The 17500-nt window shown below is 44.9% G+C and overlaps 1 protein-coding gene across 4 annotated transcripts in view; it reads left to right on the forward strand.

The window, feature by feature from the left end:
* scube1 (signal peptide, CUB domain, EGF-like 1) overlaps positions 1-17500 on the forward strand; it is a 142010-nt gene that overhangs the window by 106101 nt on the left and 18409 nt on the right. For all 4 annotated transcript variants that reach the window (XM_084049378.1, XM_084049379.1, XM_084049380.1 and 1 more), the window contains 4 exons: positions 9182-9304; positions 15666-15782; positions 16238-16360; positions 17459-17500. The exon at positions 17459-17500 is cut by the window's right edge and continues 78 nt beyond it. In XM_084049378.1, coding sequence (XP_083905504.1) covers positions 9182-9304; positions 15666-15782; positions 16238-16360; positions 17459-17500 — 405 coding nt within the window. The remainder of the gene's footprint in view (positions 1-9181; positions 9305-15665; positions 15783-16237; positions 16361-17458) is intronic.

A 17500-nucleotide genomic window follows, 5' to 3' on the forward strand; every position in this document is an offset into this window, starting at 1 on the left:
CGAGCTTGTAGATCTGCTACTTTTTTGAATAGCCAAAAGACATTTTAAAATGACACAGACGCGTCCCCGGACTGAATGGGTTAATCTGGAGCTGAACCCCCTGCGGCATCCAGCATCAAATCTCGCTGGAGTGTTGGGTTACTCTTTCTAAACACTGGGTTCTTCTTAACACAGCCTGGGGGGCTTCGCAGATAATCAGGCTGTGAGCTGGAGCGGTTGTTTCCCTTGGACCAGGAGCATGGCTGCTATAGCCCTCTCATTTGGCCCTGTGCCCTCCTCCACACTGAAGGAACTCCCCCACGCTCTTGGGTGGAAACCTTGTATGTCCGAAACAGTTACTTTTTCAGGAAATGGAAAAGAGAAACTGTGTTCCAATGTTGTTAACACATTAAGTGCCAGAGTTTAATTAAAACAGGGTACATCTAGTGCTGGCATTCTTTACCGTTTACGCTGATATGTTCAGCGCTGTAGTGGCCACGACGAGGAAGCGGATGTAAACAATGGATGCGTGTACGCGATGGTTGATGGTCCCGTCTAACGCCTGGAACGATAACATCTCTCAAGCGAGCCGCCATTGCGGAGTGATCGCGCACCGAAAATGGCTCGTTTTCACCACTGTAAAAAGTTAAGGAGATCCGGAGGTTTTTATCAAGGAGACATAATGGGGAGTGGACGGAAGCCAGTTTTTTTGGCACCCATCCACATCTGTCCCATCCATTTTAGAGGCACCGTGGGTGATTCCAAAGTTGCGCTAGGGTGCCCCTTGTGGAAAAAAAAGAAAAAAATTGCTAAACAGTTTATGGCACTCCACGCATGGCTTTTCAAAAATGGTCTGGACCGTTTTTGGCACACAATGTGTTAATATCCAATGTAGTTCATAAAATATTATTAGTTATTTGAAAATAGCAGATCTATACAGGCTCACAATGAGTCGTGAGCTTGTAGAACGGTAGTCTCGCGTAGCCAGACAACTATTCCACAATCTCTGAATGCTATATAGAGTCTGGAACTACAACTCCCAAAATCCGAGAGAGGAAACTGGCACTTACGTTCATGAAAATATCTTTTAAAATATCTTTACACTTTACTTTTTAATTTCCATTTCTGCTAACGGAAATGGAGAGGAGGCTCCACATCCGGTTTATATTCTAGTCATGATCAGAGCTTCCGAGTCCCAGACTGTATGCCGGAAACATTTGAAAATTGTGCGAGGCAACAGTCTGGTAACGCGAGACTAGTAGAACGGCTATTTTCGCTACTTTTGCGTGACACTCTTATACGACAAAGTACTGTATATAGGCCCTATATACTTTATAATAAAATGTATAAGAGTGTCATACGGCCCTATATTATGGGGCATTCATTTACAAAAAGAAATCCCATAAAAATTGGAATATTGAGATACAAGGTTTCTGCCTGACATGCAGGTCGACACAGTCAGACAGCCAGTCAGTGCACAGACAACCAACCAATTAGCCATGGAGGAGACAGTCAGCAAATATACAGAGAAACAGATATTCAGTCAGTTATAGCCAGTGGACTGCCAAACAGCCCAGTAAGCAGTTATAAAGCAGAAAAGGAGTGACTATAAAGTAGAAAGTGGAGAGTTATCGGCCGTTTTCACAACGAATAGCGAAAATAGCCGGTCTAGTTCACAACGCATCACATTGTGACACATTGTGAGCTTGTAGATCAGCTATTGCTATTACCATTTTTGAAAATGTCACATTTTTGGAACATTTTGAAAATCTTTGGATCTTTGGATTATATAACCCTATCCCAAATTATTATTTGTATTATTGAAAATGCCATGCCAGGCTGAGAGTGGTTAGCCACTTAAACCCTATATACTTCAAGGATTGAGGTCCCCCAGGGGACTATACTTGATCCCCTCCTTTTTCCCCCTCTATGTTCAATCTCTTCGCCGAAAGTAGCAGAGTTGTGAGCTTGATTATCAGCTATTTTGGGGTGAATATTCGCCTATTTCTGCCGAAAGTTTGCCCATTAGTACAACCAGTCATGTCAAGTTGAGACAGTAAGACAATCAGTCAGTCAGCCAGACAGACAGTAATAATGGTGTGTGATATTCAGAGAGAGGCTGGGCTCTCTCCACAGCATGGAAACTATCCATCAGAAGGCCCAGCATGGTATTGATTGTCTAGCGTAAATGTCAGAGATTGAGCCTGGGAGAGCGCTCTGTGTGTGTATGTGTGCGTGCGTGCGTGCGTGCGTGCGCGCATGTGCGCGCATGTGCGTGTGTGTGTGCGTGTGTGCCCAAAGTCTGTGTGCAATGGGCACAAACAGAGAGGGATAAAGCTAAAATGTTCTGTAGACCGTAGTTCCACCTCCTTTGTCAGCTCGTCATTACTGTCCATGTGTATGAGAGCCTTAATTACCAGCAGTGCCTTCATTAAGGAGCGCTAACGGGCAGCAGGCCTGTGGCAACGCAGATGCCTCGTTCATGTGGATACAGAGCGTCTCCATCGTTCCATTTCTCATGCCCCTCTTCTGTTCTGCCAGTCATGTCTCAAACATGTCATTCGTCACCGATAATTATCATCCTTTATCAAATACACCCCACCTCTTATGCTTTTCACACCAAAGGCGCATTTGTTTTTTGGAGTGTCTGCCTGCTCCCTATCTCTATCTCTATCTCTCTCTCTCTCTCTCTCTCTCTCTCTCTCTCTCTCTCTCTCTCTCTCTCTCTCTCTCTCTCTCTCTCTCCCTTCCTCTCATTTACAAACTCACGCGCAGTTTATCATTTCAAGATGTGCGGGGGCTTAATGTATTTATTTAAGCTCAAAGCTTTTTTAAGGTCCATTAAAGGTAATTATATACCCCATTATTAGGCACAGCCAGCCCCCAGAGTGGCCATTAAGCGTGGGTAGATGTGTGACGGCTGTGCCAGTGTTTGCGGCAGCCCAGAATAACCCATTAAGACCTGAGGCCGATTCTACGAACACCTTTTAAATCAGTAGTTCTCACACTTCAAAGATTTTTCAAAAAAACTTTCAAAAATAGCAGATGTACAAGCTCGCAGCGCGGCACTTGTGCATCTGCTATTTGTTTTCGTAAGCCAACGCTAAAATCTAAAATGACACGGATGCTTTCCCGGTTTGAATGGGATAATTACGGATCTCTGTCTCTCTGTCTCTCTGTCTGTGTTGGGAAACACTTGGGGCTGGGCAGGCTCAGGGTGGTATGTTGTTTTCCCAAAATGCAGACGTTTTGAGGGGTTTTGTCAGGGGACAAACAGGGATAGCTCGGTGTTTGTGTGTGCGCAAATTTTTTTGCGTGCGTATGTCTGTAATGTTTACCCCCCCTGCTATCTCAGAGATAGCAATCAAAGAAATTTAAGACAGTTCTGACCTGATGGGAAATTAACCCCATTATTCGGCTCGGACTGAGGCGGTTTCTGTCTGAGAAGGTTTTTATATGGACTCGCATCACCCTATATAGGCTTTGAACACGTTTGACATGGGCATGTCATAAAAGACAAACATTTGGCAAAAACTGCAGATCTACAAGCTCACAAAGCATCTCTTTGCGATGCGTTGTGAGCGTGTAGATTGCCTATTTTCGGCAAGGATAATGGGTCTATATATTGGTGGAGGGGAAAAAAAGGAGGGGCCAATTATAGACCTCTGGCAGTCTGGGGGACTCTGGTCAACTATGTATATTTGGTTTAAGTCGTTAATTAATATGCCTTTTGCACAGCGCACAGCGAGGTCACTGCTATGTGTGTGCGTGTGCGTGAGTGTGCATGTGTGTTTGTGTGTGTGTGTGTGTGTGGTTGCAACATATTATCCCAGATAGGCGGCAGATAGCCGCTCTGTCATTTTAACTCCCTAATGCGTTGCTATAGGACTACAAAAACTAAAAGGCACGCATTGGAGCTTCAAATACTACTCGAATTGAGAGTTTGATCAGCTGCCTCGGTGGCTTACCTGGTAACATCGTTTAGTGACCGCAACCTCCCGTGATGGAATCCCACCGCGGGTAACACTTTTATTTTCTTTCCACGTAGTTTTTGTGAGGTTACGGTTAGGATTAAGGTTAGGTTTAGGCATAGTTTTGTCAACATGTGACCGTCACGTCAAAACTTGACTTTGAGGGCGTCCCGTCACGTCAAAACGTGACTTTGAGGGCGTCCCGTCACTCATAACTTCCCGTCACGTCAAAAGTTGACTTTCAGGGCGTTTCGTCATGTAAAAACGTTTCAGGGCTACTGACAGAACGGCAAAATGTGACGCCTTGGGAGTGAGAACGGGTTGGTGTGTGTGTCCGATCTTTCAACCCGATGCACCCTTCCCTGCCTCTCTGCTCCGTATGTGGTGTTGATATTCTCTCACTCATGCATGTGATGCTTTTTCTCCACATCATTCATCCTCCTCTCCCACTCTCTTTTGTCTCCATTCGCTGTTCTACCTTGTCCTCCTCTCCTCTCCTCTCCTCTCCTCTCCTCTCCCCGTGTCTTCCTTGACTCACTCCCAGGGCTCAAAGTCTTAGGTGTTAATCCCCAGCAGTTTTCATCACTTAGTGCACCAATCAAAAAGGGCTTAGCCAGTGTAATCTGCCGTACTATTGTGCTCTTCCCTCCTCCCTTTCCTCCTCTCTCCCCTTCTGCCTTTCTCCTCTTACCTTCTCCTCTTCCTTTTGCTCTTTTTCTCCTCCTGAAAAGTTCTCCACTCCACTTCTGTACACCTCCTCCTTGCACCTCCTTGTATCTCACTTATCTCCCCCTTTCCCTCATGCCCTTCTCTTCTCTTCTCTTCTCTTCTCTTCTCTTCTCTCCTCTTCTCTTCTCTTCTCTTCTCTTCTCTTCTCTTCTCTTCTCTTCTCTTCTCTTCTCTTCTCTTCTCTTCTCTTCTCTTCTCTTCTCTTCTCTTCTCTTCTCTTCTCTTCTCTTCTCTTCTCTTCTCCTCTCCCTCCTGCCATTGCTGTAGTCTCTCCTTGTACAGGTGAGTAAGTTGTCTACTCTAAAGTGTCTGTAGCACCAAGTTGAATCCTCTTGGAGTTCATCTGAGTGCTCCGTGGCAGACATGGTGAGGAGATAGAGGAGAGCGGGTGTAGGAGGTGTGAAGGGATGAAACCAGTTCTGCCAGCAGGCTTGTGGTTTGGCACCACATGACTGCAGGGCCTACAGGGTGGATTGTACTGGCTTACATTATTCCAGAATCTCCCATCTGAATGCTCCAACTGGAGCTGGAGCTCAGCTGTCCCGTGTTCCATGCCGGAGGAGGGGGTTCTTGGAGATTGTCTTCCATAGCCCAGATTGGCCCTGCTGGCTTCAGAATGAAATGGGTTAATGTACGCTACACGCAGTGGTGTAAAGTAACTACGTACATTTACTCAAGTACTGTACAATTTTGAGGTACTTTTACTTTACTGGAGTATTTCCAATTGTCTGTATACTTTTACTTCTACCCCATTACATCTCAGAGGCAAATATTATATATTAACCACGTTAGCCCTATTTTATACCTAGGCTATTTGAAAATAGCCGATCTACAAGCTCATAACGCGTTGCACCGCGACGCGTTGTGAGCTTATAGATCTGCTATTTTCAAACATTTTAGTACTTTTAAGTAAATTCAAGTACATTTTGAATTCCGGACTTTTACTTGTAACAGAGTACTTCTACATTGCACCCTACTTTTACTTAAGCAAAAACATTTGAGTACTTTTTCCACCACTGGCTACACGTATAGGGGAAAAGCTGAAATAAATCATATGGGACGCTCACAATCCCAGTGATGGAGTGTGTTTTCAGCTCTGCTTCTGGGTCTGCCCATATTTCTCTCTCTCTCTCTCTCTCTCTCTCTCTCTCTCTCTCTCTCTCTCTCTCTCTCTCGCTAAAGTTAACCCATTGAGACCTGAAGCCGATTCTACATGTCTCCTAAATCTCAACAGTATTCTGAAAAACGTGTGTTTCTATATCAGTGGTGCTCAAACTTTTTCATGTCAAGGACCCCCAAAATTATATGTATTTGGCCGCGGACCCCCATCAAAATATGTTGTTCCAGGGACCCCCCAGAAGCAACGATTTGAGTTAAAAATGTTCGCTTTAAAAATATATATATTCAAAGATTTGCACACATTTTCACGAATTTACAAAAATAGCCCAAAGTGTAAAATAATGCTTTCTTAGTTCAAATCTAAAAATGATACAGTTCCAGGTCTTAATGGGTTAAAGCCATTGTAGGCCTCATTAGTTCCAGGCAACTAGCTTGTCATGGGATTAGACGGGCGAACAAGCCCCAAGCAGAGACTGATCTGTGCTGTCTGCTCACCAGGGCCTTGTCTATCTCCCTTACGCAGTGTTCACATCACAGACAGACAGACAGACATACAATGCCCTCACACACACACACACGCACGCACGCACGCACGCACGCACGCACGCACGCACACACACACACACACACACACACACACACACACACACACGCGCACACACACGCACACACACGCACACACACTCTATTGAGTATTGCAGTCAACAGTCGATTTATGCGTATGATTGGATGGTTGAACCAGTGTAGCGCATAAGAGTAAAAGTACATCTATGGGTGTGTTTGTTTTGTGCTAAACTGCCACCTCCGTGGTGCCAGCAACTCAAGCACTGTGTGCGTGAGAGACTCTCCACTAAACAACTGGCAGCCTGGCATTGTGGTGAGGCCTGGTGGAAACTTGACAACTGTCTTTCAGCGCTGCCAACTCCTGCTTCCTCAAGCACACGAATAAGGAGCATTATTAGCCCATTAAGACCGCGGAACGCACCTGTGTCGTTTTAAGATTTCTTTGCCCGTTCAAAAATAGAAGATCTACAAGCTCGTAGCGCGGCACCGAGTGCCGCGCTACGAGCTTGTATATCTGCTATTTTTGTGAAAATGTGTGCCAAGTCTTTGAATATGTGTATACATTTTTGACTTAAATCTTTGCTTCTGGGGGTCCCTGGAACGAAATATTTTCAGATGGGGGTCCGCGGCCAAATACATATCATTTTGGGGGTCCTTGACATGAAAAGGTTTGAGATACTGATATATAGCAAGATATGTTTAAAGAAAAAAAAACTGTTAGGATTTAGAATTTGGTGTGATAGACATTTATAGAATCCCACAGAAGCGATGATTTGAGTTAAAAATGTTTGCTTTAAAAAATTATACATATATATATATATATATATAAGACTTCAAAAATAGCAGATATACAAGCTCATAGCGCGGCACCAAATGGCCAAAAGACATCTTAAAATGACGTTCCCGGTCTTTATGGGTTAAGAAAAAAAAGAAAACAAAAAAAACAAAACACTCCCACATCATGCAACCTCACCTCAATAAACCCCCACCCTCCCCCTTCCTATCTCCAAAACCCTCACGTCAGCAATGGCTTTCTCACCAAAAGGCGAAGACCAGATTTCCACTGCATCTGTGAAGTTGTTTGTTTGTTTGTTTTCTTTATTGGGCCCCTGTCGCCTGCTAAACTTAGACGTATCCATCGCAACAGGACTGGACTCAAGTTGTGTGCCTGTGAATGATGATGTTAATGTTTGTGTGTGTGTGTGTGTGTGTGTGTGTGTGTGTGTGTGTGTGTGTGTGTGTGTGTGTGTGTGTGTGTGCGTGTGCGTGTGCGCGTTTGTGTGTGTGTGCGTGCGTGTGCGTGCGTGCGTATGTGTGCTTGTCTGTGTGTCTGCATGGATACGTGAGTGCGTGGATGCGCGAGTGCGTGCTGTGGCGTGCACAGACATTTTGAGGGGCAGGTGCTCAAGTAAATTATACTTTTTTTTGTTTACTTGGTCTGCTCTTTTTTCCCTCTACACCTATACCTCTTTGCCAAAAATAGCCGATCTACAAGCCCACAACGCCTCGCGCTGCGAGGCGTTGTGGGCTTGTAGATCGGCTATTTTTGGCTAAAGTTCTCCTCAGAAAAGGGATGCTAGGTTTCGAGTGGTTATGGTAAAAAGAAAAATCATATCACATAAAGATTTGGCGGACCCCCTGTAGTAACTCTGAGCCCCCTGTTGAAGACCCCTGCTGTAAACTGGAGAAAAAACTTTTTTTTTTCTTTTTTTCAAAAGGGCACTTCTGGTCAAGAGGGCAAAGGGCAGGTGCTCTAGCACCACCTAGAGTCTATCTGTGCACGTCCCTGAGTGCGTGTATTTGTGTGTGTATGTGAGACAGAGAAAGAGACAAAAAAAACGTATGCATCTTTCTTACATCAGTTTAGGTAGTAAGGTAGTAAAAGCGTTTTGCTGTACTTGCCAAACACAATAAATCACAGGGAATCCCCATTGATAATAAACGTACATTTATGTGGGCGCGGCTCAGTGGCTCAGGAGACAGAGCTACCTTCTTGAAATCAGAAGGTTCCCGCTTCCCTTCCATGGCTCCTGCATGGATGCAGGTCGAAATGTCCTTGAGCAAGGCACTGAGCGAAGCCCTAACTGCTCCCGATGAGCAGGTTGGTGCCTTGCATGGTTGCTATCACCGTCGGCATGTGAATGTGTTAGAATGTGTGTCTGAAATGGTGACTGTAATGCACATCGATAAGCGCTTTGGAGAAAGGTGCTAAATGAACGCATTAAGACCGGGAACGCATCTGTGTCATTTTAGATTTCTTTGGCTATTCAAAAATAGCAGATATACAAGCTCATAGCGCAGCACCGAGTTTTGTGCAAATCTTTGAATACATGTTGTAACATTTGTAACTCAAATTTTTGCTTCTGGGGATTCTACAAATGTCTTCTAAATCCTAACAGTTTTTTTTAAAAGAAAAAGGTTGCTATATACTGTATAAGTGGTGCTCAAACTTTTTCATGTACATTTTTGTATTTTGCCACGGACCCCCATCTGAAAATATTTTGTTCCAGGGACCCCCAGAAGCAAAGATTTGAGTTAAAGATGTTCGCTTGAAAAAATATATATATTCCAAAATTTGCAAAAAAAAAATGTAGATTTTGCAAAAAATAGCAGATCTACAAGCTCATAGCGCGGCACTCGGTGCCGCGCTATGAGCTTGTAGATCTGCTATTTTTGAATAGCCAAAAGGTATGAAATAATGGTTATAGCTAAAAATCTAACATGACACAGATTGCGTTCACGGATTTATGCAGGACATGTGTGACCCCGGCACTTTTATAAACAGTGCTCCTGTTCTCCTTCTCCTTCTTCTGTTGCAGACATCGACGAGTGCCAGGAGAACAACGGCGGCTGCGACCACTTCTGTAGAAACACCGTGGGCTCCTTCGAGTGCAGCTGCCAGAAGGGCCACAAGCTGCTTACCGACGAACGCACCTGCCAAGGTCAGTGACAGACCGCTGTCAGTCGCATACATGTCAGACAGCAGTGGTGGAAAGTAACCAAGTACATGTACTCAAGTACTAGCCTGGGTCCAGACCATAGACCCTGCCCACTCTCTGAGTGGACTGCCTCTTGGTCTGGTGTTGTAAATGTGAACCTAGGATTTATTCGGTACAAAATGTATTGTCCAATGAGAGTCGGAGGTGGGCGGGTGGGGATCCCTTAGGATTGGTTTAGGGAAATTGTAATCCCCTCCACCCTTGTAATCGCCTACACTGGAGCCAATGTCAGACTGAAGCTCCACGCAGCTTCAGTCTGATAATCAGGCTACTCAAGTACTGTAATTTTGACATATTTTTTACTTTTCTTCTTACTTTTACTTATAGTCCACTACATCTCAGAGGCATATAGTGTCCACTACATTCCTTTGAAGACTTTAGTTACTAGTTACTTTGTAGATTTTGATTATTATTACAAAACCCCTTCAGCCGTATACAGTACTTTGGCAAATTGAAAATAGCCGATCTACAAAGCTTGTATTTTTAAAGGACTTTTACTCAAGTACCAGTTGAATACCAAACTTGTACTTGTACTTGTACTTGTACTTGTACTTGTACTTGTACTTGTACTTGTACAATAGGGTATTGATACTTTTACTTAAGTAAAACATTTCAGTACTTCTTCCACTGTTGTACTGTATTCTAATCTGGCATAGATCTGCGCCTTCAGATACTGGGGAAATCCAAAATTCTACGTGGGGGCTAGAACAGCAGAGAAAACCTCTGTAAACAAACCTCCGCCTCTGCTTTGGAAACCAATCCTAATAGCGTCCCAGCATGAAGAACCGTCCCTATAAAGTCTTTGTATTGGTTCTGCAGTGCAGTTATTTTTTTTAAAGCTCTGAGTTGTTTCAACCCAGCTTCAGTCGCTACATTGAGTTCACCAGATGCATCGCTAGGCGGAAGTCTCACATAATTGGCTGGCTACGTGAGACTAGCCGTATTGACACAGCGGGCATTTTGCTCATTTACGTCGTAACGAGGGAAAAAATGGCCGCCGGATTATGAGGTCGGGAAACCTTTTCCTGTTTCCCATACTGTATCAGGAAAATCGGGTAAAAAAATACGTTTTTTTATTTTTACTGCACGTCACTTGATTTAGTTGGGGTGGGTGTAGCTTAGTGGGTAATCACTAGGTCGCCAGTTCGGCCCCCATCCTGCCCAGTAAACGTGTCGAAGTGTCCCTGAGCAAGACACACAACCCCTAACAGCTCCCTGAGTGCTCATCAGGACCATCTGAGCAGCCATGAGCTGGGTGAAGCTGAAACCGAATTTCCCCCGTGGTATTAATAAATGTCTGCCTTTATTTTCTCTCTCTTATTTATCTTGTAACTCTGAGAATGTCAATACTCTCTGAGAATGGGCAAACTCTCTGAGAGTGTACAAACGTACCCAAATGGACCCTCGCGGGTCCATTTGGATCCGTTTGTACACTCTCAGAGTTAAATGAAATGACTGTGTATGCTGACTCACACACAACCCACAACGAGGGCAGACGATCGGGGTGAAGACGGCCCATATAGCCCAGCCGCAGCGCGCTCGGTGGGATCGGTATGTGCCGTCGTGCTTGTTGTTACAATGGATCTGACTTCCTCCGCGGGGTGTGTAGCGTACATCTCCATTAAGATGCCGGCGGCTTTGCTCCGATACAATCTGTGGTTATGTTTGGACGAACCGAGGCAGGATTCCTGGTTACAAGTCGCAGCAAGCGAGGAGAGTGCACACAAACACAAAATGATTTTTATTAACAACAAAGCCCCCGAGCGCTCCTGTCCCTGTACCAAAAACATCAACGTTTCTTGTGTGCGTGCGCGTGCGTGTGCGTGTGCGTGTGCATGTGTGCGTGTGCGTGTGCGTGTGCGTGTGTGTGTGTGTGTGTGCGTGCGTGCATGCGTGCGTGCGTGCGTGTGTGTGTGTGTGTGTGTGTTTTTGTGTGTTTTTGTGTGTGTGCGCATGCGTGCATTTGCATGTACATATGTGTGTGAATGAGTTCCTTGCACATGTGTGCAATAATTAATGAATGTGCGTGTAAAGATTGAGCGATTGTTGCTCCACAGAGTTTTGTAAACAGTGTTTCTTGTTGTGGTGCCGCTCGCATCCTTAATTATGACAGTGTTGAGTGTGTTCGAACCGCATCTCGGTTTAACGCCACCGCCTTCTCGTGTCACCCCCTCGGCCACAGCCTCTCGCGCCAGCCGGCGTGCCAAGTCTCCCTCATTCACTGGCGGCGTCCTCAGTCGCGTCTTTATTTTTAGCTTTTAATATAATCTTTCTATTCTCTCTCTCTCTGGCTCTCTCTCCAGAGACAAATAGCTCCTGGTAATGCGTTGCATGCCAGTGTTGGAACATCTGCTGGGCTGGGCTGAGGGAAAGAGAGAGAGAGAGAGAGAGAGAGACATAAGGACAGAGAGGGAGGAAGGGGAGAAAAAAAGGAATTAAAGAAATAAACATAAGAATGACAGAAAGAAAATTAATGAAAGAAGATATGAAATAAAATAATAAAGGTCTGCCGTCAATGTCAAAACACCTCTTCACGCCTAACAGACAGAAGGTGTGTCTCAGCGTGCAGAAAACCACACGCTTGTCATCCAAGTGAAAAAAGCAAACACCTTTTGTTCATGGCTTTATTAACTTTTTAGCCGCCCGTACAGCTGTAGGGCTCGTTTCTGTGTTCTCATCACTGTTTATGTAAGCCAGTTCTGGACCACGGCCCACTTGAAAATCTCAATTGAAAGTATTTGCGACACACCCATCTGACCACTTAATCCAGCAGCCTATCGGCCATACCGGGTTAAGTGGTCAGAATCATTTAAAGACATTTTTTTAAAAATACAATGTCCTATTATCATTAAATTATTTGTTTTGCCAGTTATTTGGGAGCCCTCTTGCAATACCATCGCGGCCCACCAGTGGGCCCGGGCCCACGGGTTGAGAACCTCTGACTGATGTAAGCTGGGTTTTGTTGGCTTTTAACCCATTCAATCCGGGAACGCACAAATGTCTTCTAAATGAAAGACCTGAGACCTGATCTGAAAAACCTATGTTTCTATAGGTTCTTAAGCTTTTTCATGTCAAGGACCCCCAAAAATGATATGTATTTAGCCGCGGGACCCCCCACCTCAAAATATTGAGTTCCAGGGACCTCCCCTAGAAGCAAAGATTTGAGTTACAATTGTTCGCTTAAAAAAAAAAAAATCTGGCCCGGACCGCTGGCGTAGCGGAACCTAGGCTCCTAAGTAGCCTGACAGCGTGTTGCAGGTTCGAGTCCCGATCCCGACGGCCTTTGCTGCATGTCACTCCCCATCTCTCTCCCCATTTCCTGTCAGCCTACTATCTTATCAATAAAGGCATACAAAAGCTATTTTTTGAATAGCCCAAAGTATAAAATAATGGTTATTGCAAAAAAATGCTGAAATGACACAGATGCGTTCCCGGATTGAATGGTTTAATGGGCCATACACAAGCCTGAAGTCCTCTCTCCCATGGACAGCTGCCTGGAGTATTTACCCAGCCAACATCCAGGCCTTAACAACTTCCTCAGCATGACAAACTCCATTATAACACGTTATATTTTTAGCCTCCTCTGCTAAGGCTCCATGGAAAAGGGCAGCCTCATACTGAAATAAACCAGGTGAGCCTGGAAATGCTGGCCTGAATTCCTGATAGTCTAATAATATTTTGGTTCCAGATGAATATAGATAAACACATAACGCGGTGCACTTGCGCATAAACACATACTCTGCAGGTCACACACATTAACTCACGCACGCACGCACGCACACACACACACACACACACACACACGCACATACATGCACATATACAGTATATATGTGCACGCACACACATACACATTAATTCTACGTGCGTGGCAATGATGTAACGGCGTGAGTCTAAACAACTTCGAGCCAGTGGAGTCAAGTGTTTCCGGATGAGTTCATTGAGAAAGAGCTCTTGTCCTAATTTAGTACTGAAGACCCACGTGTTTGTTTATCTTTGGCCCTATTCTGGTGAATCACACAGCCTCATTGAGCCTGCCTGTGTATGTCTATGGGAGAGACCACTTTAACCACTTTCAACATGCCGTCCTTATTGACATGTCATTATAGTTGAAAACAAAAAAAAAAGAAAAAGAAATTGACCATTTTAAAGGAGTAGTTCACCCAAAACAAATATCTTATTTTCTATCAATTGCACACACCATGAAGCCAATCATTCCTAAGCCAATAATTTGATGACCAGAGTCTTCGGAGTCTTCGGTAGGAGACTCAAAGAGTCTCAAAGGTAGGAGACTCAAATAGTCTCAAAGGTAGGAGACTCAAATAGTCTCAAAGGTAGGAGACTCAAAGAGTCTCAAAGGTAGGAGACTCAAATAGTCTCAAAGGTAGGAGACTCAAATAGTCTCAAAGGTAGGAGACTCAAATAGTCTCAAAGGTAGGAGACTCAAATAGTCTCAAAGGTAGGAGACTCAAATAGTCTCAAAGGTAGGAGACTCAAATAGTCTCAAAGGTAGGAGACTCAAATAGTCTCAAAGGTAGGAGACTTAAAGAGTCTCAAAGGTAGGAGACTCAAAGAAGGTAGGAGACTCAAAGAGTCTCAAAGGTAGGATACTCAAATAGTCTATCCGATGACCTGGTCATCAAATTATTGGCTCAGGAATGAGCCAATAAAAAAAACAAAAACTAAAGAAATATCCATGAATTCAAGGCTTCATGGGGTGTATAAATGATAGAAAATAAGGTGAACTACTCGTTTGTGACGAGTAGTTCACCCTACTACTATAGTAGATCTACAAGCTCAATGCATCGCATTCGGTTCCGCGCTATGAGCTTGTAGATCTGCTATTTTTGAATAGCCATAAAAGTCACCTTTTAAGGTTTAAAGAAGAAATAACATGAAATATTTTTACATGTTTCTTAATAAATATTAATGTTATATTATTATCAAAATCTGTTTTGCCAATTATTTGGGGGCCTTTTGCAATATCTCACCAGTGGGCCCCGGGCCCACATGTTGAGAACCAGTGGTGTGAACCATTCCGTTATGTAAACCTCGCAATGTCCCCTCCCACAAAGGTCAAAGGTCAAGTTGTGCATTCTCATTTATTATGATGGGCCAACCAAAAATATTCTTCTCCATAACATGGTGTCGTCACAAAGTTTTGAAGGGAGATGCGGTTACACTTGAGTTTTGTTTGTGCAGATTTCATTTTAATTTATTCATGGTATTTCATGTTTTCTTGTTTATTCATGCAACCATTTATTTTGTACGATGTGGTTGTGAGGATATTGACAGTTGTTTGGCTTTCTCTGTTGTCTTTCATGCAATATCTTTACTGTTATATTCCTTTGTTAAAATAGAAAAAGGAAAAGGAAAGTAAAAAAATGTAAAAAAAAAAGAAGGGAAATTTGTAGATCAGCTATTTTCACCACATGACAGAGGCGTGCAACCAAGTGTAAGTCAAGCTTATGGCTGTCGAGTAAGTGAATATTGTTTTTGTGGGAAGCGAGACGGTAGAGTGGCCGGTACAGCGGCCGGATGGAAACCGTGAGGTTCCCAGTTCGATCCCGGGCTCCCTCAGAGTTAGTGTTGAAGTGTCCTTGAGCAAGAGGCTGAACCCCTAATTGCTCCCGATGAGCAGGTTGGTGCCTTGCATGGTGCCTTCGGTGTATGAATGTGTGTGTGAATGGGTGAATGTAATGCACAATCTATGTAAAGTGCTTTGGATAAAAGCTGTAAATGCACCATTTACCATTTCTGATTGGCTGAAACGGGGGTAGGGAGCTCTCGTCTGTGTTCACTTGGATCGTGCGCAAGGCGGTGTAGACGTCTCGGAGGTACCGAGATAACGGGGAGGAGGGGATGATTCCGGCTGAAGGGGACTTCGCAACGTTCGGCACGGCGACTCGCTCGCCTGAGCTCACTCGGCGTTGCCTCTCCTGGCTCAAGTCCACTTCAGGCTCCGCACCTCCGTCGGGGCTGTCCGAAAACAAGCGCTCCCTTACGTCTCGCCTCCTACGAACACAATAATAGCGCAGTCCAGTAAGTCTCTCCAGTGATGGCGTCCATTTTCAGGAAATGTGTGTGTCTCTTTGTCTTTACCGTCAGCGCTTAACCATTTAAACATCAGCGTCCGTATCCTGGGAAAGCTCTCACAGAATTTAGCAGACCAACAAACAGGCTTGTCGATAGGCTATTATTTGTAGCGAAGATATTTAATGTACGAGTGAAAACAGAAAAGACCGGAGACACCGAGTATGGGTTCCAAGGGGTTAACCATACCTCTCTCATTCCTGCGTCTCAGACATCGACGAGTGCTCGTTTGAGAAGACCTGTGACCACACCTGCATCAACTACGCTGGCAGCTTCGAGTGCATCTGCCACAAGGGATACACTCTGTACGGCCTGACACACTGTGGAGGTGAGCGTCTCACACATGTCCCCCTCACGTGCACACACCCTCATGATGTGAGTGAAATGCTGTAAGTGTGCTTGTGAGAGGGGACACAGGTGTTTGTGCGTGCGTGTGTGCGTGCGTGCGTGCACGTGCGTGTTTGTGTTTGTGTGGGTGCGTGCGTGCGTGTGTGTGCATATGTGTTTGTGTGTGTGTGTGTGTGTGTGTGTGTGTGTGTGTGTGTGTGTGTGTGTGTGTGTGTGTGTGTGTGTGTGTGTGTGTGTGTGTGTGTGTGTGTGTGTGTGCATGTGCATGTGTGTATGGCAGAGCTGTTGCAGATTCGACAGCTGTCATAACCTAACCTAAGTTTACACCCATCCCATCCACAAACACACACACACACACACACACACACACACACACACACACACACACACACACACACACAGGTTAATGGTGCGTTGTGTCTGGTTGTGTGTCAGACATCGATGAGTGCAGCATCAACAATGGGAGCTGTGAGTGTGGCTGCATCAACACCCAGGGCGGCTACGAGTGTGTGTGTCCGCCCGGACAGAAGCTCCACTGGAACAAGAAGGACTGCGTTGGTAAGCGGTGTGTGTGTGTGTGTGTGTGTGTGTGTGTGTGTGTGTGTGTGTGTGTGTGTGTGTGTGTGTGTGTGTGTGTGTGTGTGTGTGTGTGTGCGTATGTGCGTTTGTCTACGTATCTACACTGTGTATATATTGTTACTGTCGGCCAGAAACCTCTTATCTCCATATTCTAAATGTTTGTGTTTTTCTGTAAATTAACTCCCTACTTGATCATACTACAGCGTCACACGAAAGCATCAAAAGTAGCAGATCTGCAAGCGACACGTTTTGAGCTTGTAGATCTGCTACTTTTGCAACAGTTTTGGACGTTATGAGGTTTTCACCCGACAGAGACGATATACGTTGCTGTCGGGCGGAAACCTTGTATATCCGAACCATTACAATTCAGGAAATGGAAAAAAGAACCACGTGTTTAGTCACAACGCTCTTGTTAATACTTTTCATTGGTCCAATATTTATAAAACCCACAGACACACTTTAACCACTTTCACTTCTGCTTTCAAAATGGTTTCAAAAGCAGCGTTGTGAGCTTGTAGATCGGCTATTTTTGCTACTTTTGCGTGAGATACTTATACAAAGTATTGAATGGAGATACTCGCACTCGGGTGGTGCAGTGGTAATGTCCCTGCCCCACAGCCACGGAGGTTGTGGGTTCGAATCCACCGTAGTGCATCAGGCTTTGTCGGGCGTCTATGCGAAAACAATTGCCCCATGTACGGGGGAGGGAAGCCGGGCGGGGAGGGTGATATTGGTCATTGCACGTACTCCAACGGGCTGGGGGTGGGGCACCCGTCAGCGGGGAGTGTAATGCGGGAGGTGTAGGACGAAGGCTCTACGTCCTCCCGGTGGGGGCTCCTCACTGGCAGGTGAGTCAGTAGGATACAACAGCAGTGACAACACAGAAATGTGTGTGGGGAGGAATACATTGGCATAACGACTAAATTGGGGAGAAAAAGGGGAGAAAAAAATACTTTTTTTTTTTTATAATAAAAAAAATATAATTTAGATACACGTTTTTTGACCGTTTGCCCACGGCGGATACGGGGCCTGTCCGTCGTCATGGTGACGTGACTACTGTATGTGTGTGCTCCTCAGAGGCGGTGAAGTGTCTGCCCAATGGGAAGCCGGTGCCGCGCG

This window comes from Gymnoscopelus microlampas, assembly GCF_963454915.1.
Source record: "Gymnoscopelus microlampas genome assembly, chromosome: 23".
Lineage (NCBI taxonomy): Eukaryota > Metazoa > Chordata > Actinopteri > Myctophiformes > Myctophidae > Gymnoscopelus > Gymnoscopelus microlampas.